Source organism: Trachurus japonicus, chromosome 17, assembly GCF_045865225.1.
Source record: "Trachurus japonicus isolate A0001 chromosome 17, Traja_1.0".
Lineage (NCBI taxonomy): Eukaryota > Metazoa > Chordata > Actinopteri > Carangiformes > Carangidae > Trachurus > Trachurus japonicus.
The window spans coordinates 34,843,550-34,862,136 of NC_140923.1; the positions used below are offsets into that span (position 1 = coordinate 34,843,550).

At 39.2% G+C, this 18,587-nt stretch overlaps 1 protein-coding gene across 8 annotated transcripts in view; it reads right to left on the reverse strand.

Annotated features, from left to right (window-relative positions):
• Nucleotides 1-16,263, reverse strand: part of st18 (ST18 C2H2C-type zinc finger transcription factor) — a 41,155-nt gene extending 24,892 nt beyond the window's left edge. For 2 of the 8 annotated variants that reach the window (XM_085805611.1, XM_085805610.1), the window contains exons 1-2: nt 16,033-16,263; nt 14,856-15,030 (exon numbers count right to left, since the gene is read on the reverse strand). In XM_085805611.1, the coding sequence (XP_085661737.1) occupies nt 14,856-15,030; nt 16,033-16,086 (229 nt within the window). In that variant the 5' untranslated portion in view covers nt 16,087-16,263. Of the gene's footprint in view, nt 1-2,949; nt 3,084-7,273; nt 7,551-14,849; nt 15,031-16,032 lie in introns of those variants that run through there. The other 6 variants (XM_085805608.1, XM_085805609.1, XM_085805615.1 and 3 more) reach the window with 5 other exon arrangements.
• Nucleotides 16,264-18,587: the final 2,324 nt, after the last annotated feature.

Below are 18,587 nucleotides of genomic sequence, written 5' to 3' on the forward strand. Positions count from 1 at the left end.
CATAAAAGAGTCAGATGGTGACACCTTTGCCGAGGTGATTTATGAATCTTGTAATCGCTTTCCAAAGTCATCCCAAAGCCTTCCCTCTAAATTGAGTTCATCTGGAGCCGGACCACACAGAGGCACCAAGTCCAGATTGTTTCTTCTGACATCAAAGAGCCAATTTCTGTTTTTGACCAAATTTCTGGTGCTTTTAGTTCTCTTATCGTATGAAAGGGGCCCAGATGATATGCTATTTTATTTGAGAATTTCAATCCAATTAAGCACACCAAAAATATTGCGACAAATAAAATTAGTATCTTCTTGCACTACAATATGCATCAATAGCATAATAAATGGAGCAGCAGACAATTCATCCGTTGGCAAGTCTCCAGACGGCCAAACCACTCTCATGTTAGTTTGAATCTTTGAATTCTGTCATGAACATGGTTTTTCAAACCTGTCTAATTTAGGGGACAGGTGTTTGGGGAAAAAGAAGTTCCAGCCCTGGTGTAACAATGAGCAGAGTAATCCTGCTCATTGTTCCTGCCCAAGGAGGGCCTTTCATGGAGGAGGTTGCATGAATGCTACCAGGTGGTCTGCAATTTGGAGAAACGTAGTAACCGTTCCAGCTAATCCCCCGTCACAAAAGGCAGGTCTCCAGTGCTCTGGGGCTCTCTGGGGCAAAGGGAAAAGTTTACCTCAAACACACAGTGTCTGAAAGGAGTCAGGGACTCGAGCAGTGATTCCTAATCAGATTGCGCTGAAGTGAACAGCTCGCATGGCAGCTGTAGTTTTCCCAGGGTTAATTACCTTTCACTGCTCTCTCTAAATGAGTCAGCTGTTCCTGTCATTAAACAACTCCACTCTATCTCTGCTCCTCTGTCCTCCACACACATGTGCACATGTGCGTGCAAGCACACGCGCGCGCACACACACACACACACACACACACACTAGCACACACACATACAACTATACACACAAATCATTGTTTTTCACCCAGTATTGTCTACATTTTGTGTATGATGATCAAGCTAAAGTCCATTAAAAACATCAATTACTTGGATATTATAGCGACTTTGATCAATTTACTTATGAGTCAGTGGCTATTGAAATTGAGGTTGCTGTCTTTTTATTTATGCTACTGATGTTTATGCAGATAGAAGGCAGTATTCCCCATACACCTCCCCTACCCTGTTAAAGGAAAATAATACCAATCTGTCAAGGTCTTATTCTAAACAGCCCCTTTAGTACTAATTGAGTATATATAGGAAGCAAACATGTTCACATATGCGCACACACAAACACAGGCATACGTGCATACACACAAACACGCGGATACACATACATGCACACAAATACAGAGTCCAGCTCCGATATAGTTGTTCTGTCATCAATTCTGAACAATCTGTCTGCTTACTGAGCTCAGTGGCTCAGGATGTTGGGGGAGTTTTAAGTGATTTTTGCCACTGTATGGTAAAATCCCTTGGCCACCTGGATTACAAACTCTAGTCCTTTAACTCATGCCAGTATAAATCCGTGTTAACTCGGATTTACCTCTGGCATATGAATTCTCAATCTGCGTAAGCTTTGTTTGGAATGAGCTGAACATAAGTATTTCATGCAGTAAGGATGCCCAATGGTGAATTCCTATTTCTGTGAAACACACAGTGGGAGATACTTCAGGACTAAATCAGTTATTAGAATAACTAGAGAAGCCTTAAGCAGTGTTTTTAGTACACTCAAGAGGTGAGGCCCGTCGAGCCGTTCAAAACCAGGTGGAAGTGTGCAATGCTGCACTGTGAAATCCACGTAACCATGGTGACAGATATAAACTCAGGGCTGTACGCCGTGGTCAAGAGTTTAATCAGATTCCTTATACCGAGATTTCGCCTTGCTTATTGTCAGACAAACATTATTTGCTCAGTTGTTCAAACACAAGCCGTGCTCTGATACCAAAGCGATCATGATAAAATAAAATATGGCATGAGCAGCCTGGAGGATCTAAATTAAGTATTATCCAATATCCATACAATCTCTCACACTCACACACACACACACTTCTGGGCTAGCAGAGTTAAGCCAGACTATTTTGTACTTAAAAGGTTAGCAGGGCTGTTTTGTGAGTTTGATCCATGCTTGCCAAATCAGCAGATGGTCCATGAATATGATTATATGCATCAATAAAAGGAGTAATCTTTAGCAAAATGTAAATTTGACTTAAGTCCAGGGTTTAATATACGCAATGGACTTTAACCCACTTTCCAGCCTGACAGTAGAGCATGATAAGCTAATGCACTTAATTTTTTTTTTGTATTACAGCAGTCACTACTGACGCTTCAGCGCCACTATCCAGAGATCAAAGATACAAGATATCTGCTCAGCGTTCAAAACGTGAACGATTGTGTCGAAACGTCATCTATTCACTTTTAAGTGAGTATCTAAACAGCCCAGCAATCGATACAAACTGAGTCTAGGTGCTCAACGAGACCCTTGAACTGCCATCCTTTGCTCTGTTACACATTTCAGTGCTTTTTTAGATAAATCCTTGTATAACAGCGAGTCAAGCTATGCTCAAGGATCTTTGAAGAACCACAACGGTAACAGGCACAAGCAAAGACGAGCAAAAAATAAACCTGTCTGTGAATAAAAGCCAAGTCATGGCTCCGACACAAACTCCAATGATAAAATTCAAGTTTGAGGCAAGAAAAGTGTCTCAGAGAAAGAAATGGAGAGAAAAGTTTTAGCAGCACTGCCAAAGTTAAGGACAGTCAAGTGTGTTGATCTTCTTCTTCCACACAAAACAGCATCAATGTTAATGACCCTTCTATGAATCTATTTATCTGAGCCTGAGGCTTTCACAGCACAGCACATCCTCACACAGACAAACACAATCACTTGTCTCCTACATCTAAATGTACTTCATGTTAACATGTCCGACAGGGCAGAATCGCAAGCTCGACTTACCATGCCCCTTTTAGCCTTTGTTGTGCATCTCATAGTGTCATCGGGGAGGAGACGGAGCAGAAGGATATCGAGGTGGGGTACAGGGTAGTCCAGAGTCTCGCTGCTGAGAGAGTGTCTTTGGTTGGTGTGTGTGTGCAGGGACACTGTGATATTCACCCGAAACGCTAAGCTTTTTTTTTTTTCCTCTCTTTTTTTGTAGCCTTTGTGTCATTCACTTAACAACCAATCTCATTAGCTGCTGGGCTACAATGGGCTGAATTATTTTCTGTGTAAATACACCACATGGTGATCCTCAAGGTAAGACCTCTGAAGGTCTTTTTAATCACACAAAAGATAGTATAACCCAGAAAAAAAAATCAACGACTACTGCAAAGAACAGACTGCTCCTAAAAAGAATTGAATGAAACACTCATTTAGAGTGATTTTAATTGAGAAATGAGATTTATATTCCTCAGGGTCTGTCATGATGAGAGTATAAATGTGCAATTATGTGACTGTAATTAATATAGCATGGTGATATATACATGCAGGCCTGACACTGTATGTGTTGGGCACGTATAGGGTAATATGAGAAAGGATGATTGGATGTTTAGAGATGCTCCTTATATCTTGAAGGTAAATAATGTGATGAGAAGTAATTAACACACATAAAGAACTCAGTGTTTCAAAATATTGCACAGGTTTAGTCCCCCCCCCTCCCAAAAGAAAAATAAAAAATAAAAAATAAAAAAATAAATCTCTTGCTGCTGTGCTTGTTGGTGCAAAACCATGAATGTAAAATGTAACTATTGTAAGTACTTGAAGTCATGACAGCTGTCTATAAGCATCAGGGACATGTCTATTGGCCAACTTGACCCTTGTTAGAAAACAAAACAAATACAAAAAGAGAATACTGCAGCCTGGGACTGCCGAGCCGGGTCACTGGAGATTTTCCAGACAAACGCCGCACAGGGGAGGGGAGGGGAGGGGAGGAGAGGAAGAATAAAAAGGACAGGCTCAGAATCTCATTTTAACAGACCGCACACAATCTGGGCTCCCACAGAACTATCTCTGCCTGACCGCTTTCTATTTATCCCTTATCAGTGTTTACCAACCGCTAGTTTTCTTTCATTCACACTGTGAGGCAGTTCTCTTACTATCAGTCAACAGCTGACACCGTGGAACAGCCTCAAAGGCAAGAGGAAGGGATCAAAACTAAACCAAAGCTGTTTAAACAATACAACAGAGGAAATAAATTCATAAATCCTAATTCTTCCCAACCCACAAGGGTATAAGCAGATCCTTTATAGTTAGGCCAACAAACAAAACCACAGCCAATGAGGTACATTACAATCAAGGTAAATTCTGAAATATATTTAGAAAAAAGAAAGGCGGAAAAAAATCCCATGTAATATTAATTGGGAACATTTCATAGTCTTGCCCTGTCAAACAAATATAAGTATTCACTAAAAGGGTTTTTCTGTTGTAGAAAATCCCCCCATGATCCTACCTTGTTAACATTTTACATCATTTTTCTTTAAAGTAGCACTAAGATAGAAAATATGACTGACATTATAGATAGTACTAACATCTGATTAACATTTGTTTTCTTATTCATGACTAGTTTTAACATCAGCCCAGAATTAAAGAGAGAACTATAATGAAATAATCAAAATTCAAGTATATGCTAAATTATTATTAAAATGAACATTAATTTTATCTAGATTCTATAAGCTTAATCATATATTAGTATATTTAATTTACAATGGGATGAATTAAAATGTATTAAAAACGTTATTTTAAAGTGATATATCTCAATATCTCAATTGTAATAAATTCCTGACAGTATATGTGTGTATGACATTATATATTTACACAAGATGAATTTGAAACAAAACTACAATAAAATAATATTTAAATTTAAAAGATAAAGAATTGAATAAATTTAAATTTTTATTGTTCACACTGTTGCTTTACTTTTTTCCAGTAGGACACAAACAGCACAATTTTTTTTCTGGAATACTGTTCAAAAGTTAAGTAATTAATTACATTTATCCTTTCACCAGCTGCTCAACAGCAGATGGATCATTTCTGAGACCTTGTTGAATTAAATCCACATAATTCATTTTCCTGGATTAACTAACTGAAGTTTGAGTAGGGCAAAAACAGGTAACATAATGTGTGTGTAAGTGTGTGTGTGTTTTTAGACTGACATGTATGCTTGTGTTTTTTCATGCAATTTCGTTGTTTACATTTTGTTTACCCAGCGGCAATTGACTTAAAATTAATATGAGCTATTTAATTTTTTTTTTTTAAAGATCACAGAGCCTGAGTAACTTTATTTTGACGTCTGGTAACAGAAAATCTAATTTTCCATCACAGACGACGAGTGTTTTGCAACTCTGTGAATAAGTTTGTACATCCAGTTTTGTTGGGCAGCAGGTACCATGGACAGTTCCTGGAGGCGAACAGAACTTAACATTAATGTGTTGTGTAGCAACTAACATCCCTGTCCTTTGAAGAGGAGGGTGTGGAGCAGAGAGGAATAATGCCTCTTACTTATCACTGCTCTACCACACATCCCTGCCACAGCCTGCACTGCTATTGTAATTAAAACAAAGCGAAGGAGAGCAACTTTGTGACCTCGCTAATGTCTCCTGCCTTCATGAGTTACCATCTCCAAACGACTTGCAAACTTTTCAAAGGGTTATCATCGTGTGACAGAATTACACAATGCTGTGTTATCTAATGTCTTTTGTTGCTCTTTTCATGTTTATTAAGAGATGCGAGCTGACTGAAATAAGCTGATGGAGTTGTGATTAAATGGAGGCTAACAGGCAGAATGACAACTGGCATTTCAATTTATTTTACCCCCCCCCAAAAAATGTACACACTTCTAACAGGAATTCTCTGAATATAAAAATGATTGAACACCTCAGTCACAGAGTATAACAACACTGTAAGACATGGGAATAGATATGACAAGCAGATATAGGGAGATGTTAGTTTACATAAATATTTTGACTGCAGGCTATACTGTTTATTTCCTGTTGTTCAACAGAATAAAGAACAAAATCTAACACAATAATATCAGGAGGACTATACGTTTATCCTCTATCCTGGGCTCTTGTTTAAAAAAAAAATCCTACTTTTATTTAGCGATGATCAGCTTAAAGTTGGGTCATACAAGCAGATTTGAGACACTGGTGCGCCGCAAGTTACTGGTAAATGATGAACTTTTCTAACCAGCATCCGTCGTCCTAAATCAATAGTTGCTCCGGAGACTGTCGAGTGCTTTGGCCCCACAGCATTTGTTCAAAGCTGAGACTTATCCACATATAACACAAAAGTTCATGGTCGACTGTATTTACTGTCACACCACATTCAGTATTAACTGAACTAGCTTCCAACTTTAACACAGTTACCATGCAAATAATACACATATACAGAAATTCAGGAGACGACGTTCAGATGTGGTCCCACTGAATTTGTTCAAATCTAAGATTTACCCACGGAGTTTAACACAAAAAGCTGATTAATAAATTATTCTGCTGCCATGGTACATTCAACGTTCGCCTGTAGTTTTCTAACTTTACTGGAGTTGCGATGGAAATTACAGACAGCCAAAACAGGATGCAATAAAATACTTCACTGACTGTTCAAATATGTTACTGGAACACAGAGTCAATGTTTAAGTGCATTAGGCTCAGTGGTCTTGTATGTACAGCTGTCACTGTCAAAGCCACAGGCAACCTGACAATGCTTTGTCTCTGCACACAATACAAACATGTGTTCTTCTAAGACAAGCTTATACTCCACACAAATGCCGTGAATTTAATCTAGGTAGACAGTATCTCATGTTATCTGGATGATCAAAAATAGGTCATGCATCTCAAAAAACAGTTTGAGCCATTTAATCTCCTCTCAAACTGTCTGTCTGAAACCTGGACAGAAGCTACGCTCACTTTCCAGCAAAGATTTTAAGAACACTGATTTGTGTCAGACAAACAACGATCATCACCAGAGAGAGAGAGATGGGGGGGAAAAAATCTAAATACCCCCTGACACGGTTCAAAACAGATGCCAGCAAAAAATCTATCTCCCATATTTCATCACGTAAAATCCACAGAACGCAGAAGTTTAGCAGCTGAGTAGAATCGAAGTGTAAATCTCAGTAACTTTCTACCACTTGCTCGTATCAGCTCCTCTTTTGAATTCCATATGACAGCATCTAACAGCATGAGCTAAAAGGCTTGTCGTTCACATATGCGATACAGAGTATCAGTGATGATAAATGCTGACCAAACCAGACAGTGTATTAAATAAAAAGAACTTTGACACCAACCTAGTGCTGTGATCCAAAAAGTTTGATTTTCTCCCAGTTTCTTGATAGCTGAGCTGGTGCTGTGGCTTTGAAAGGTAGTCCCCAGGAATATGACATACTGTGCCTTTGACAGCCTCGAGATAAGCACCTGCGTTCGGGTCCCTTTTTACGTCACACCTCCCCATTCACAGCCCTTCAACATGATGCACATTTGCACATCAACAGCCACCAACCCCCCTCCTCGCTCTACTCCCACATCCGCAAAACACACAAACAGGCACACAAGAAGGCAGATGCGCACTAGCCTCTACTCATGCGCGCGTGTACACTCGCACAGACACATGCACCACAGATTTGTGTGCGCTCACTGAAGATGCGACATACACGCAGGCAAACACACACAGGCACTCACAGGTGATTTAGTCCTTTTTTTAACTCATTCATCCAGCCTTATTCATGTATCGATCCTCATTCTGTGGGTTTAAAAAAAAAAAACTTTCACTTGCTTTGTCACAAGACCGGGGCATATGCCCTCCCAAGCTCCTCATACATCACTCATCATGCAAATGAGAGGGAATGTCACTCCTCAGCAGCAGATGGCCAGGGATGATAACAATGGCTCAACAGACCAGTTTCAATGTCTGCGACTTTATCGCTACGGCAACAACAAAAATAGATGATATGAAATCCTTGTCTGTTAATTTGATTTCCCCCCTTTTTAATGTTTGTACCTGTCAGTCTGTTTCATTTCTCCTGGACCATTTGAATGTAAACGCTTTGTCCAGGCTTTTCTGTCACAAGAAGTCTGGCTATCAGTAAAAGGCAGAGACCTGGAAATGATTTTTGGTGACTACGGAAGGCTGCTGCCTCGCAGTTATTCAAGTAATTAGGTGTAATTCCTCCCTGTAGGCCATGTTAGCCTCCTGGGTTAGCTCATGCGTTCGACAGGCCTGGATAGAGACAAGGAAGAATAAAAGAAGAAAGGGGCCCCGAGAAATCACAAATGCAGCTTTTCAAACACCCCCCTAGCCAAAGTGATGTCACCCTGCGTCCTGCTGACTCCTGTTCATACAAGCCCCCATAGCAGAGAGTAAACAGTGCAAGCGTTTAGCAAACAGGGCCAGATTACAATGACAAAGGCAACCACACTTCTGGGTGGAGCCTGGGGCGAGAGGGGCAAAAGAGGGGGGTGGGTTGGTGTGGCTCAGGATTTAAAATAAGTGATACCCATGAGGGGGCCCCCCCTCAAGATCCAAGCGTAGCCCTTCCCCAGCTGATGGTAGGGGCCACCCAAACACGCTTATCTCTCGGTGATGTCCCCCCAGGTCCCTGGAGATTGACGTGTGAACACAATATGTAATAATAATGTATTTTCAGTTCTTTTTTCTGTGATTTGTGCATCTGGTTATGCAAGGCTGGGGACTTGAGGATGGAGAATATCATTACTTAAGGTTTGGCAGTTGACCATCACCTTGTTTAATGCCTCATTTGAAAGTCTAATTTCAACTGTCTTCAAGAGCCAATTCATGGTACACAGTGAAAGAGACGTACAAAGAGAGCAGACCTGCTACGTCCCCCTCTTTTCAGCATCGCAGCCAGATAATAATATACATATAATGATACAAACACATGAAAGTAAAGAATCATCTGTCTAAGCATCTTATCAAGTAACATGTTCTTTGTTTTCTGATGCAGACAATCTCGCTGTGGGGACACTACGAGCTTGTTCTGGGGATGATTATTTCATGTCCTGGACTACACATCAGTATTGCTATGGGGGAAAAAACAAATGGAATTAAGTCATGTAACGCAATCTTGACAAATTGTGAGAAAGCAACATATTGAGGATGATGCTAACACCACTGTAACAAAATGTAACATTTTTTTTTTTTTTTTTTTGCTCTAACATCTGTTCTCAAAAATGAGAGAGACCTCAGTCAGAGTCGACATAGAACATAAACTAGTGTTTTGTCAAGCTATTTCATCAACTGAAAATGTGGGCATAACTGGAGAGAGCTGATGGAGAAATGAAAGAGGAGTGGGTTGGACAAAATTACATGTCAAACAAGGGTTCACATTTAAAAAGTCCTGCTCATATTTGTAGAAAGTGTTTGATTGCATTTAGAAAGGTATTACAATGGGTCACATCTGTGTCTAAAAGCTTTTTGCATTCTGCTGCAAATTATGTAAGCAAAGTGAAGTGTCACAGCACCCTGTTGTTTTGAGCACTATACCTTCCTCCTGTGAAACCTACACAAATATGTTTAACTGAATTCTTCTAATGCACTGCAGGATCAAAATGTCAGCAGTATAACTTCAACAAACCCCCTCACTCTACACCCCGCCCCGTAATTTCAACAAAGCAACGCGACTAATTTCGCATGGCAGCCCGTACACCAAAACAACAATACACATTCACACTGTGCCATTGAATATGATAGACGTGAAAAAATCTATATTAAACTGTGGTTAATTTCAGCTATAATGCTTTAAGCTCGGTCTAAAATGGCACAAATGCCTCTTCTTGGTGGTACTGAACCCTCATTGTGCAACCACTTGATGCCGCTTGTTCATCACAGAAAGTCACATAAAAGGACTGAATTAAATTTTAAAAAAATTATTTGCATATGCAAATACGATGAACCAAACATAAGTACATGTTGTTGATATGGCTCCAGGATGTAGAACTATCTTTATGTTAATGTTAGAAGACAGGGAATATTCTTTTGAAAATATAGTACATTTTTCATGGGGATCATTATCTACACTGCATGTCACAGTGTCTCAGTTAAAAGAAATGATTAGATTACTTCCCTGCAATTCCCTTTGGGGCAGTTTCTGTGTGACAGTGGGCAACCTTATAATATGTTTATTCAGTGTCCTTTGAAGATACTTCAATAACATTTCAAATGTTTTATGGACAAATATAGGATGCTTTCTGTCTCTGCCTTCAACTGATACCTTTACAACAAGGACTCCGGATATGTTTGACTTTGTTCTCCAAAAACTAACAATATAACACTTTCAGGTCAAACTCACGAACACATAAAATGACTACCCAGCTGAAGACAGAGGTTTACTTGATGTAACAGGTGACCAGATATCTTCTGCTGGGTAAAACTCACACTTAAGGATGTACATAGTGTGCAGGGAACCAAACGTTCACTGATAAGTCGTAAAACTACATGTAAGTAGATCTATTAGAAATGTAGAGTATTTCAAACAATTTCAGGTCTTAATCATCAACTTTATCAGCAACAATGGAATGTTTAATGGTCACTAACAGTTTTCCTATATGTACAGAATGACTTACATCCGAGAAATCTGAGCTTTTTGGTACCAAAAAAAAGCATGGGCCTGCGCTGTACCAGTAAAAGTGAAAAGCAGCACTCATTTGTGGTCACGGCTTGTTCCCTACACGCACAGTCCTCAAATCAGACCATCTGATTGCTTACATCTAAGAAGCCCATGCTTGACTGGTCAGTTGATGTCTGCCTTTTGTAGTTCAGGGGCCGAGGACACATTGTGTTGTGTCATTGAGAGGTTAGGGCCAGATCTGGGTGTCTCTAGGGTTCCCTGCCCATCTTTTCTACTCAGGCAGGGGAGACAATGAAGCAGACACGCCTATAAATGGCCAGATAGGAGCATGGATGTTCAGCCAAAACGAGCATCTAAACAATGGTAACAGGTGTGTATAATGTGTGCTTTGATAATGACCTTGGTGGCTGTAATAGTATGTCTAGACACAACTAACAGGAGGCATCTCTGTCTGGTCTCACAAGTCCCGCGGGTGCTCAATTGGAAGATTCAAGGGAGCTGATACTGGTTAGCTCTGACCCGTTAAAACTAAAACAGAACTGGACATATACTATTTACTAAGACAATGCAATGAGAAGCCTCAGAAAAGTTAAGTCTGCCACTCATCAGTAGTTTTTTTTTCCCACTCTGTCTTTATTTTTGTAGGGCAGTTTGAGTTTGCATAATAAGCTAAAATCATCTTGAGTATTCAGAGATATGCACTTGAATAAACAGAGAAAAAAATTCCATTAATGTGGATGGCTTGCGATTTTTGATTGCGCCAGATACAGGAAGCTTGCTGACATGAACTAAAATGCAAATGGCCTTTGAGCAAAACAAAGAAATTGATTATGAAGTAAGTTTCTTCAGCACAAGTAGCTGGTTTTGAGTGATTAATGGGGGTGGGTCATTGATTTCCTTTTGTTTAGATCTTGGTTAACTTTCTGGAGACACAATTATAATTTGTTTCCAAACAATAAATCCAATCTAGCTTGAGCAAATTAAATTTCCCTATGGCCTCTTCTGTGTCATTTTACCTCTGAAATGGGTGGTTATCAAAAGGCATTGCATGTAAATGTGTCTGCTGTTTCTGTTTATATTTGTTACATTTCTGATTAGATATTGTTTTTCTCTGTATAATGGAAGGTGAGCACCTCCTAAGATTAGAAAGAGCTGTTTACAGAGATCTGCATGACTTGTCAGCCACAGTGCCAAGGGTTAATCTTCCAAATCTTACATCAATAGCTGTATGTCACACACATCAACATTTCTGATGAGCCATCTATCTACAGTATATGACAAACGGTGTCTATATGTTGTGTGCAACATGCCAAAATGTTGTGTATTTGTTGAATGAGCACACATTGTCTGTTGTTACATTAGCTCTGCCAAAGGTAGGTGAAATGTTTTTGACTTATCACAACACAATGTACTTTATATTTCTGTACATTTGCAAGTCAAATCGCAGTTGTACAGACTACTTTATTGAAAGGCTTTTGCCATATTCCTCAGCTTTACAACTTTGAAAACTTCTACAGATCCAGACATTTATACTTCCTGATTTCTCGCATCATCTCTCCAAGATAGTGATAATACGATTTCTGTGTTTTTCGCTGTTGAGAAACAAACTGGATTATGAACAGATCACTACATAAACAGCTTTCTAAAAGGAGGCAGCTATTTTAAAAAAGGCTGAAGAAATGCAAAGAGGGATTTAAATTTTAATTTGAATTTATTCCAGCAAGTGAAAGGTTCTTTTGAGAGGGGATTTCAGCAAAGATGATGGTATTTAAAAGTGATAAACAAGCATCTAAACCTCCAGTGGAAAACAGTCATTTTGCTCCTTTCTAGTGTAGGGGAGGAATTGGGCTTGCTATGGCCACATCCAAAAAATAAGAATAAGTAATAGTAGTAATTAAAATGTAAATAAGCAAGATCCATGGAGATATTTCAACTGATTTCTGTCATAAATTGTGTAATTAACATTTTGTCTTGACACACCTTGTGACTCTGGATGTATAGCTATATGTCCTCAGGTGCAAATTCATGTTCTCTGTGTACTTGGCATAGCGTACTTTATACTGTATATGGATGCTTAAAAAATCTTTCACACTTATCACATGGAATTTAAATCCTGTGCCTCAACACCAGAGAGGAACACCAGGCAAAGTTCAAAATTAAATGCCTTTCAAATTAGGACTTGTGTTAATTAAGGATTGTTGTTGTGCCGTTCGAGGCAGTATCTGCAAAATTCTAGTGAATTTGTGGTTGAGTGATTCACTCTGGGCAGTTACATGTCACATTTGTGTGACAAAGGCTGTGATTAACCGAGGCTGTCATCTATTTTATTTGTAATATATGGATTATGAGGATGTGACTGGATTTCAAATGTTTCTATTCTCTTGTGGATGACCACTAAACTTAAGCAGAGAAACCTATGCCACACAAAAAAGACAAAGAGTTACATCATTTTGTAGAACGGTTAATCCGATCATGGACAGTGTTTGTGCATTTGCTATCTTCGGAAAATGCCAGCAAAGGCGCTAAGTAAACCTATTTTACAAGACTCCCTCACAAGGATACAGTGCCAGTATCGGGATAAAATTTCACACAGCGGCATGGCTCAGTCACATAACCTAAGCAGGCTTAGGAAAATGGAACACTACAAAGTATTGCACTTTCTTCCTGTATGTCTGTTGTGGCACAAAATGTTCGGATGACTGATGTGAGTTTGAGCATGAAAGCCAAAGTGAACTAATGGCTGAATAGCACATAGATACTGTTGTTAATGCTCTGAGTTGTTTAAAATGGTAGATTATGGAAGTGTGCACCTGGCATTCTGCAGGCTAGCCTGGCAACACTCCTCCCTTATAATTATAATGAACACACAGTAATTCAGGGTTGAGGCTGAAATACGAATGATGTCCTCTGAGACAGCTTGTTTTAATGGTTATGCAGAAGAGTTCCTAGAAGTGCAGATGGCAGATGCAATGCCTTTGAAGCTATTTACAGATTGTACATTACAAGGTATGGAAAGACCCATAGTGTGAGGCCATATTGCTCTTTTGTGCTGCTGAATTAGACATTAGGCTGGCTCATGAACCACTAATGAAAGCTAAGATATATTTTTATAGAGTATATTTATTGTAGTATCAATACTAACAGCATAGTAGTAAATAGAGACAATGGCCTGATGAGGACTGCATGGCCTGTGTGTTCCATCCAAATACCACACTGTTCTTACTTTGACCACATAGGGGTGCATTTGCTTAGAGCTCATGTAGTCTTTCATTACAGGGTGACAGCAGCCTAATTTTAGTTTTTTGGAGAGATAAAAATCCTCCACTGTAAGACATTACACTGTACTGAACATTTTACACAACACGGGGCACAATAGGCTACAAAACCAGACAAGAGCCAAATGCGACATGAGATAAAATTATCATTAAGGAGTACATATTTTGTTTGTATAGATTGATTAGATATCAATCTCCACTTCAACACTAGGCCACAAAAACTGGCACCTCTAGGCATTACAGTGACGGTGTTCATATACGTTCACTGTAAGAATCGTGTTTCATAATCATACTTTTAACGCACATTGTGATCCGTTCATTTTCTCTGTCTGGTTCATGAATTTAAAAGCCATATGTTTGGACCTGTTTGCACTGAAAATATTCCACCAGTCTGTCTTTATGTACAGCATGGTTTGCATATATCTCTATCCCTGGCACGTTCCCAGACTTATATAAAAGAGTGCGGAGCCTTTGAATCAGCCCACTACTGTGATACAAGAGCAGGTATTGAAACAACAAAAATGTTAACTCCAAGAAAAAGTTTTACCGCATTAAAGTCACATAGGAGCCACATTAGCATGTGAAAAGAATAAACAGGAGCATTCTCAGTTACACACTCCACCTGGCTGCTAACCAACGTCCTTGTCAGAAGTCCACCCACCGCACTGGCTAACACTGAAAGACCTCCTGGGGACCGCAGTGACCATTCACTCGGTTCTCTCTTTTTCCCATGCACCTGTGACTGTTTTTGTGTTTGCTATTTTTTGCTTTGTCTTTTTCTGGCAACACTGTATCATCGGAGACACACTTTCCCTCAAAAGGAATTCTCCTGCCCAACAATGTGGTTTGTTTGTTCACCGGATATGGCAGGCCAGAGAGTCAAATGAAAAAAAACAAAACAAAAAAAAAAACAAGTCACCACAGTAATAATTAAAATTGCCACAAGAAAAATAAGCTGGGAGACACAGCAGTATGAACGGACTTGAAATAAGAAAATAAGGTACTTTTACCAACTGGTTTCTTGCCGAGTTGGGGGGCTTCACAGGTGCAGTTGGATAGGCTCTCCTCCTTACTCTCCTCGGACGGCTCATCCGGCTTCTCCATGGTCCTGGACCTTAGAGAGCTGCTTTTCCATTTTCCAAAGGACTTTGCCACAATCGCTTTGTCCGCTCCTTTCATTGTTTTCTGTAAAACACATTTACAGCATGACTTCCCAGGTTTATCCCTCTTGTGAGCCATCTGCCCCCTTTTTTGGCTCTCAATAAACCTGTGCTCATCTTTCCCAAACCCAAAGTAAGAGAGAATTAGGGCATTGTGTGCATATGCATTCTCTTAAGCATTCCAGAAAATTTCCTGATTGCCCTGGCATCTTTTTTAGAGAGCGCTTGGACATTGTTTTTCTCCTGACATTTTGCAGTCCTGTGTGGAGAGAGTGGTACTGATTGAAACAGTATAAAACAATACTTTGCAAAGTACCCACAGTTAACAGTAGATGGAAACTGAAAAAAAACAAACATGTTTTCACATTTAATCCAACTTAAAGGAAATAAAAATAGCACATTATGCCCTAATTGAGTGCTGTACAGTCCGCAAATACTATTACAAGGCCGATCAGGATTAGCAGTGGAACATACCTAGTTATCTATTTCTGAGTGCCAAGACTGCTAGCAGTGGGCAACTAAATTTCAAAAGCTGGCAAATCCAGTTGTCTCCTAAATACAGAAAGTACTTAAATCCAGAGCTAACAGAAGAAAAAGACGGATAAAGGGTGCTCTGCATATCACCGAAAAGCTTGTGCACTTTTCAGAATCACTGGCTAGGTTAAACAAATATGCTAAGTAGAGATCAAAACAATCCTTTGATCTGCAGCCTAGTTTCCAGAGGAATGGCTTGGCTGTTGTTGTAAATAACTTGTATAAATCTATATACCATTTGCCTTCAGGTAATATCAAAAGTGCCAGGGATTCGCAGGCAAATACCTTGTGGTTAGGAAATAGATCAGATAAAAGCATATAAATATTTCAGCAACACTGCACTCTGTCATTTTCTGTATTATAGCTGAGTTTCTAACCCCATATGACCAGTTTACTTGTTTAGTTCTACCACAGAAACATGACTGAGTAATATCTGATAGAAAAATTACATTTCTACCCGTTTCTATTCTGTAGTTTGTAAAAAATGTCCTACCTCCAGCACGCCATTCAGGTCAAACACAGTGTAAAACATTGTGCTAAACTTCATACAAAAGAGGCTTGAAGAATCAGAATGCAGAAGCTATGCAACTTGCTGACTAACTTTGCCCTCTGTTTTGATCGAGCACACAAAGAAAAACGCTGTCCATTCAAAACAGACAGCATAACTCTTTTCAGAGAGGGGGGACTGTGAACAAACAAGGCCATGTCCTGAGCTGCAGTCAGTTTCCCGTCAGGCTTGCACAGTGCACGGTGAGGGCTGCAGGGACTGGGACCGGCTGTCACCACACTCACAGGCAACAGTACAACTTTTGTGTACACTATCCTCCTCTTAGCTTCTTCTTTTTCTTTTTTTTTCTACCCAAATTTGGTTAAGTGTGCTTTTTGATTTAAAGCTCACTTTACTTCAACCCCTTTGGTCATACTTCAAAAACATGATAGCAAATTTGTCATGTTAATACTTTCAGCAAACTAAATTACGAGTAATATATTCCCCTTTGGGCAGCAGCTTCACATCATCATGATAAAACATGAAACAATTCAACAACGACTAACTTATGTTCTCAAACCACAAAAAAACCTTTTGATATTCACCACATAAAGAGACAGCTACAAAATATCAGTAACTATTATGAATATGAATTCAGCTTTGGGGATCGTTTTACACGCTAATGAAACATAAGAAGTTAACCCTTTAGCCCACTCACAGAGATGCTTTGATAACATACTGGATTTATAACTATCCTACATTCAACTGAATTGAACTTAATTCAAGACCTGCTGTATCCTTACCATTATCAGATCTGATAAATGAAGCAGAGCAGACAGGTACAAGGCTGAGGTGGTTGTAGGCCACTGTACACCACCGGCTAAACTAGGTAACAGAGCAGATAACTAGATGCTAAAAGACGGAGATGTTTTAACTGAACCATTTATCAAAAAATGCTCCAGTACAGACTGAACTTCATGTTCAAATGACAACATGTTAGTAAAATTCTCACGAGACTGTGTTTCCCTTTATTTGCAATAGCATCATGAACAGGCAATAGCCTATTACCTAACTCAGCCAAACACATAAACATGGAGATGTTAAACTCAGCATATGAAAACCTGCTGAAAAACAGACTGGTCTTATTACAGTTTGACATTGCTGTTAAAATTATAAATGTTCTTGTTTGACCAGTGACAGTCAGGCCCGGAACGTAATGTCTCGATTGTATGTCCGCCCATCCACCTGCCTCATTTTTGAGGAAACCATGGCTCAGCTACTACACCTTGAGGGAATTTTGTCAAATTTAACTCAAACATTTAATTTGGACCAATAGGTGAACTTATTAGGTTTTGGTGGTCAAAGGTCAAAGTCATTGTGAGTGCACAAAAGCACAGCTAGAGCTCAAGGTTTCACATACATTATAACACAATGTCACACAAATCCTTTAACCTATATTTATGTTTTATATGATATGGATAAAGTTGTTTTTTTTGTTGTTTTTTTTACATTATTTTTCAACTTTATACTTCATTAGAAATTCAGCACCCAGTTTTTGTTTTTGTTCATGTGAGTTGAGCGCGTTGTCTCCCATTTATATGATATGGATAAACAGGGATGTAACCTGAATCTTGTCAGTCACTTGTGTTGGAGACACAAGTGACAATCAGGAGGTGGTAATTCTTGTTCATAATAATTAATAAGAATTTCTTGTTCAAAATTTATATTTTTACTTGGCTATACACATTGCAAATGGGAAAGTTTGGCAAATCCTTATAATAATTTATGAGATAAACTTGGAAAACTCCACATTTCCACATTTTATATAGCTTTCTCATTCATGCTCTCTCTCAGGAACTATCTATCTGTCTGTGAACTATTTGTGTGTATTTAACATGCTGCTGATTTGACCACATCTCTCTTGCATAAGAGACAATACATCTTTCAGACTAACACCCATGGAAACTAGACACTAGACAGGTATGAATATGAAAGGTAGGAGATGTTGCATAATATCATTGCAAAAAAATATTTTTCATCTGATGAGTGTGCGTTTAAATCCTAAAACCTCTTCTTAGGTGTTTGAAGGATATCATGGGAGCTTTATCTAGTTTAGTCCTGGAAAAAGCAATTTTAGAGAGAACAGAATGTACCATATTCTTGACCCGTCTGCCTCAGATGCTTGCTGTATATGGAACTGAATACTGGACGTGAATTGTATCATTCTCTGTGTCAACTTGTTAGATGGCAGTTGCTGTAGTGGAGTGGTGAGAGCGGCACATATGCATTATAGGAGAAAATTGTGAAATGACAGATTCCGGGTGTGATACTGAGGGAATGACTAACTAATAGGAGGGGTGCTCCAGGCTGTTAGCTTTGAAAAGCAGTTTGCACATTACTTTATCTTGTCAATCAGATTCCTGGAATGGAAGAGGTGACTGATAACTTGAATTAATTATTTTCTTATTGCATGCATGTGTTAATTCATGTTAATTTATGTCCCTTACAGGCCCAAGCCAGAATATCCAGAGTAAAGCGCCACCTCTGGCACCCAGATCACC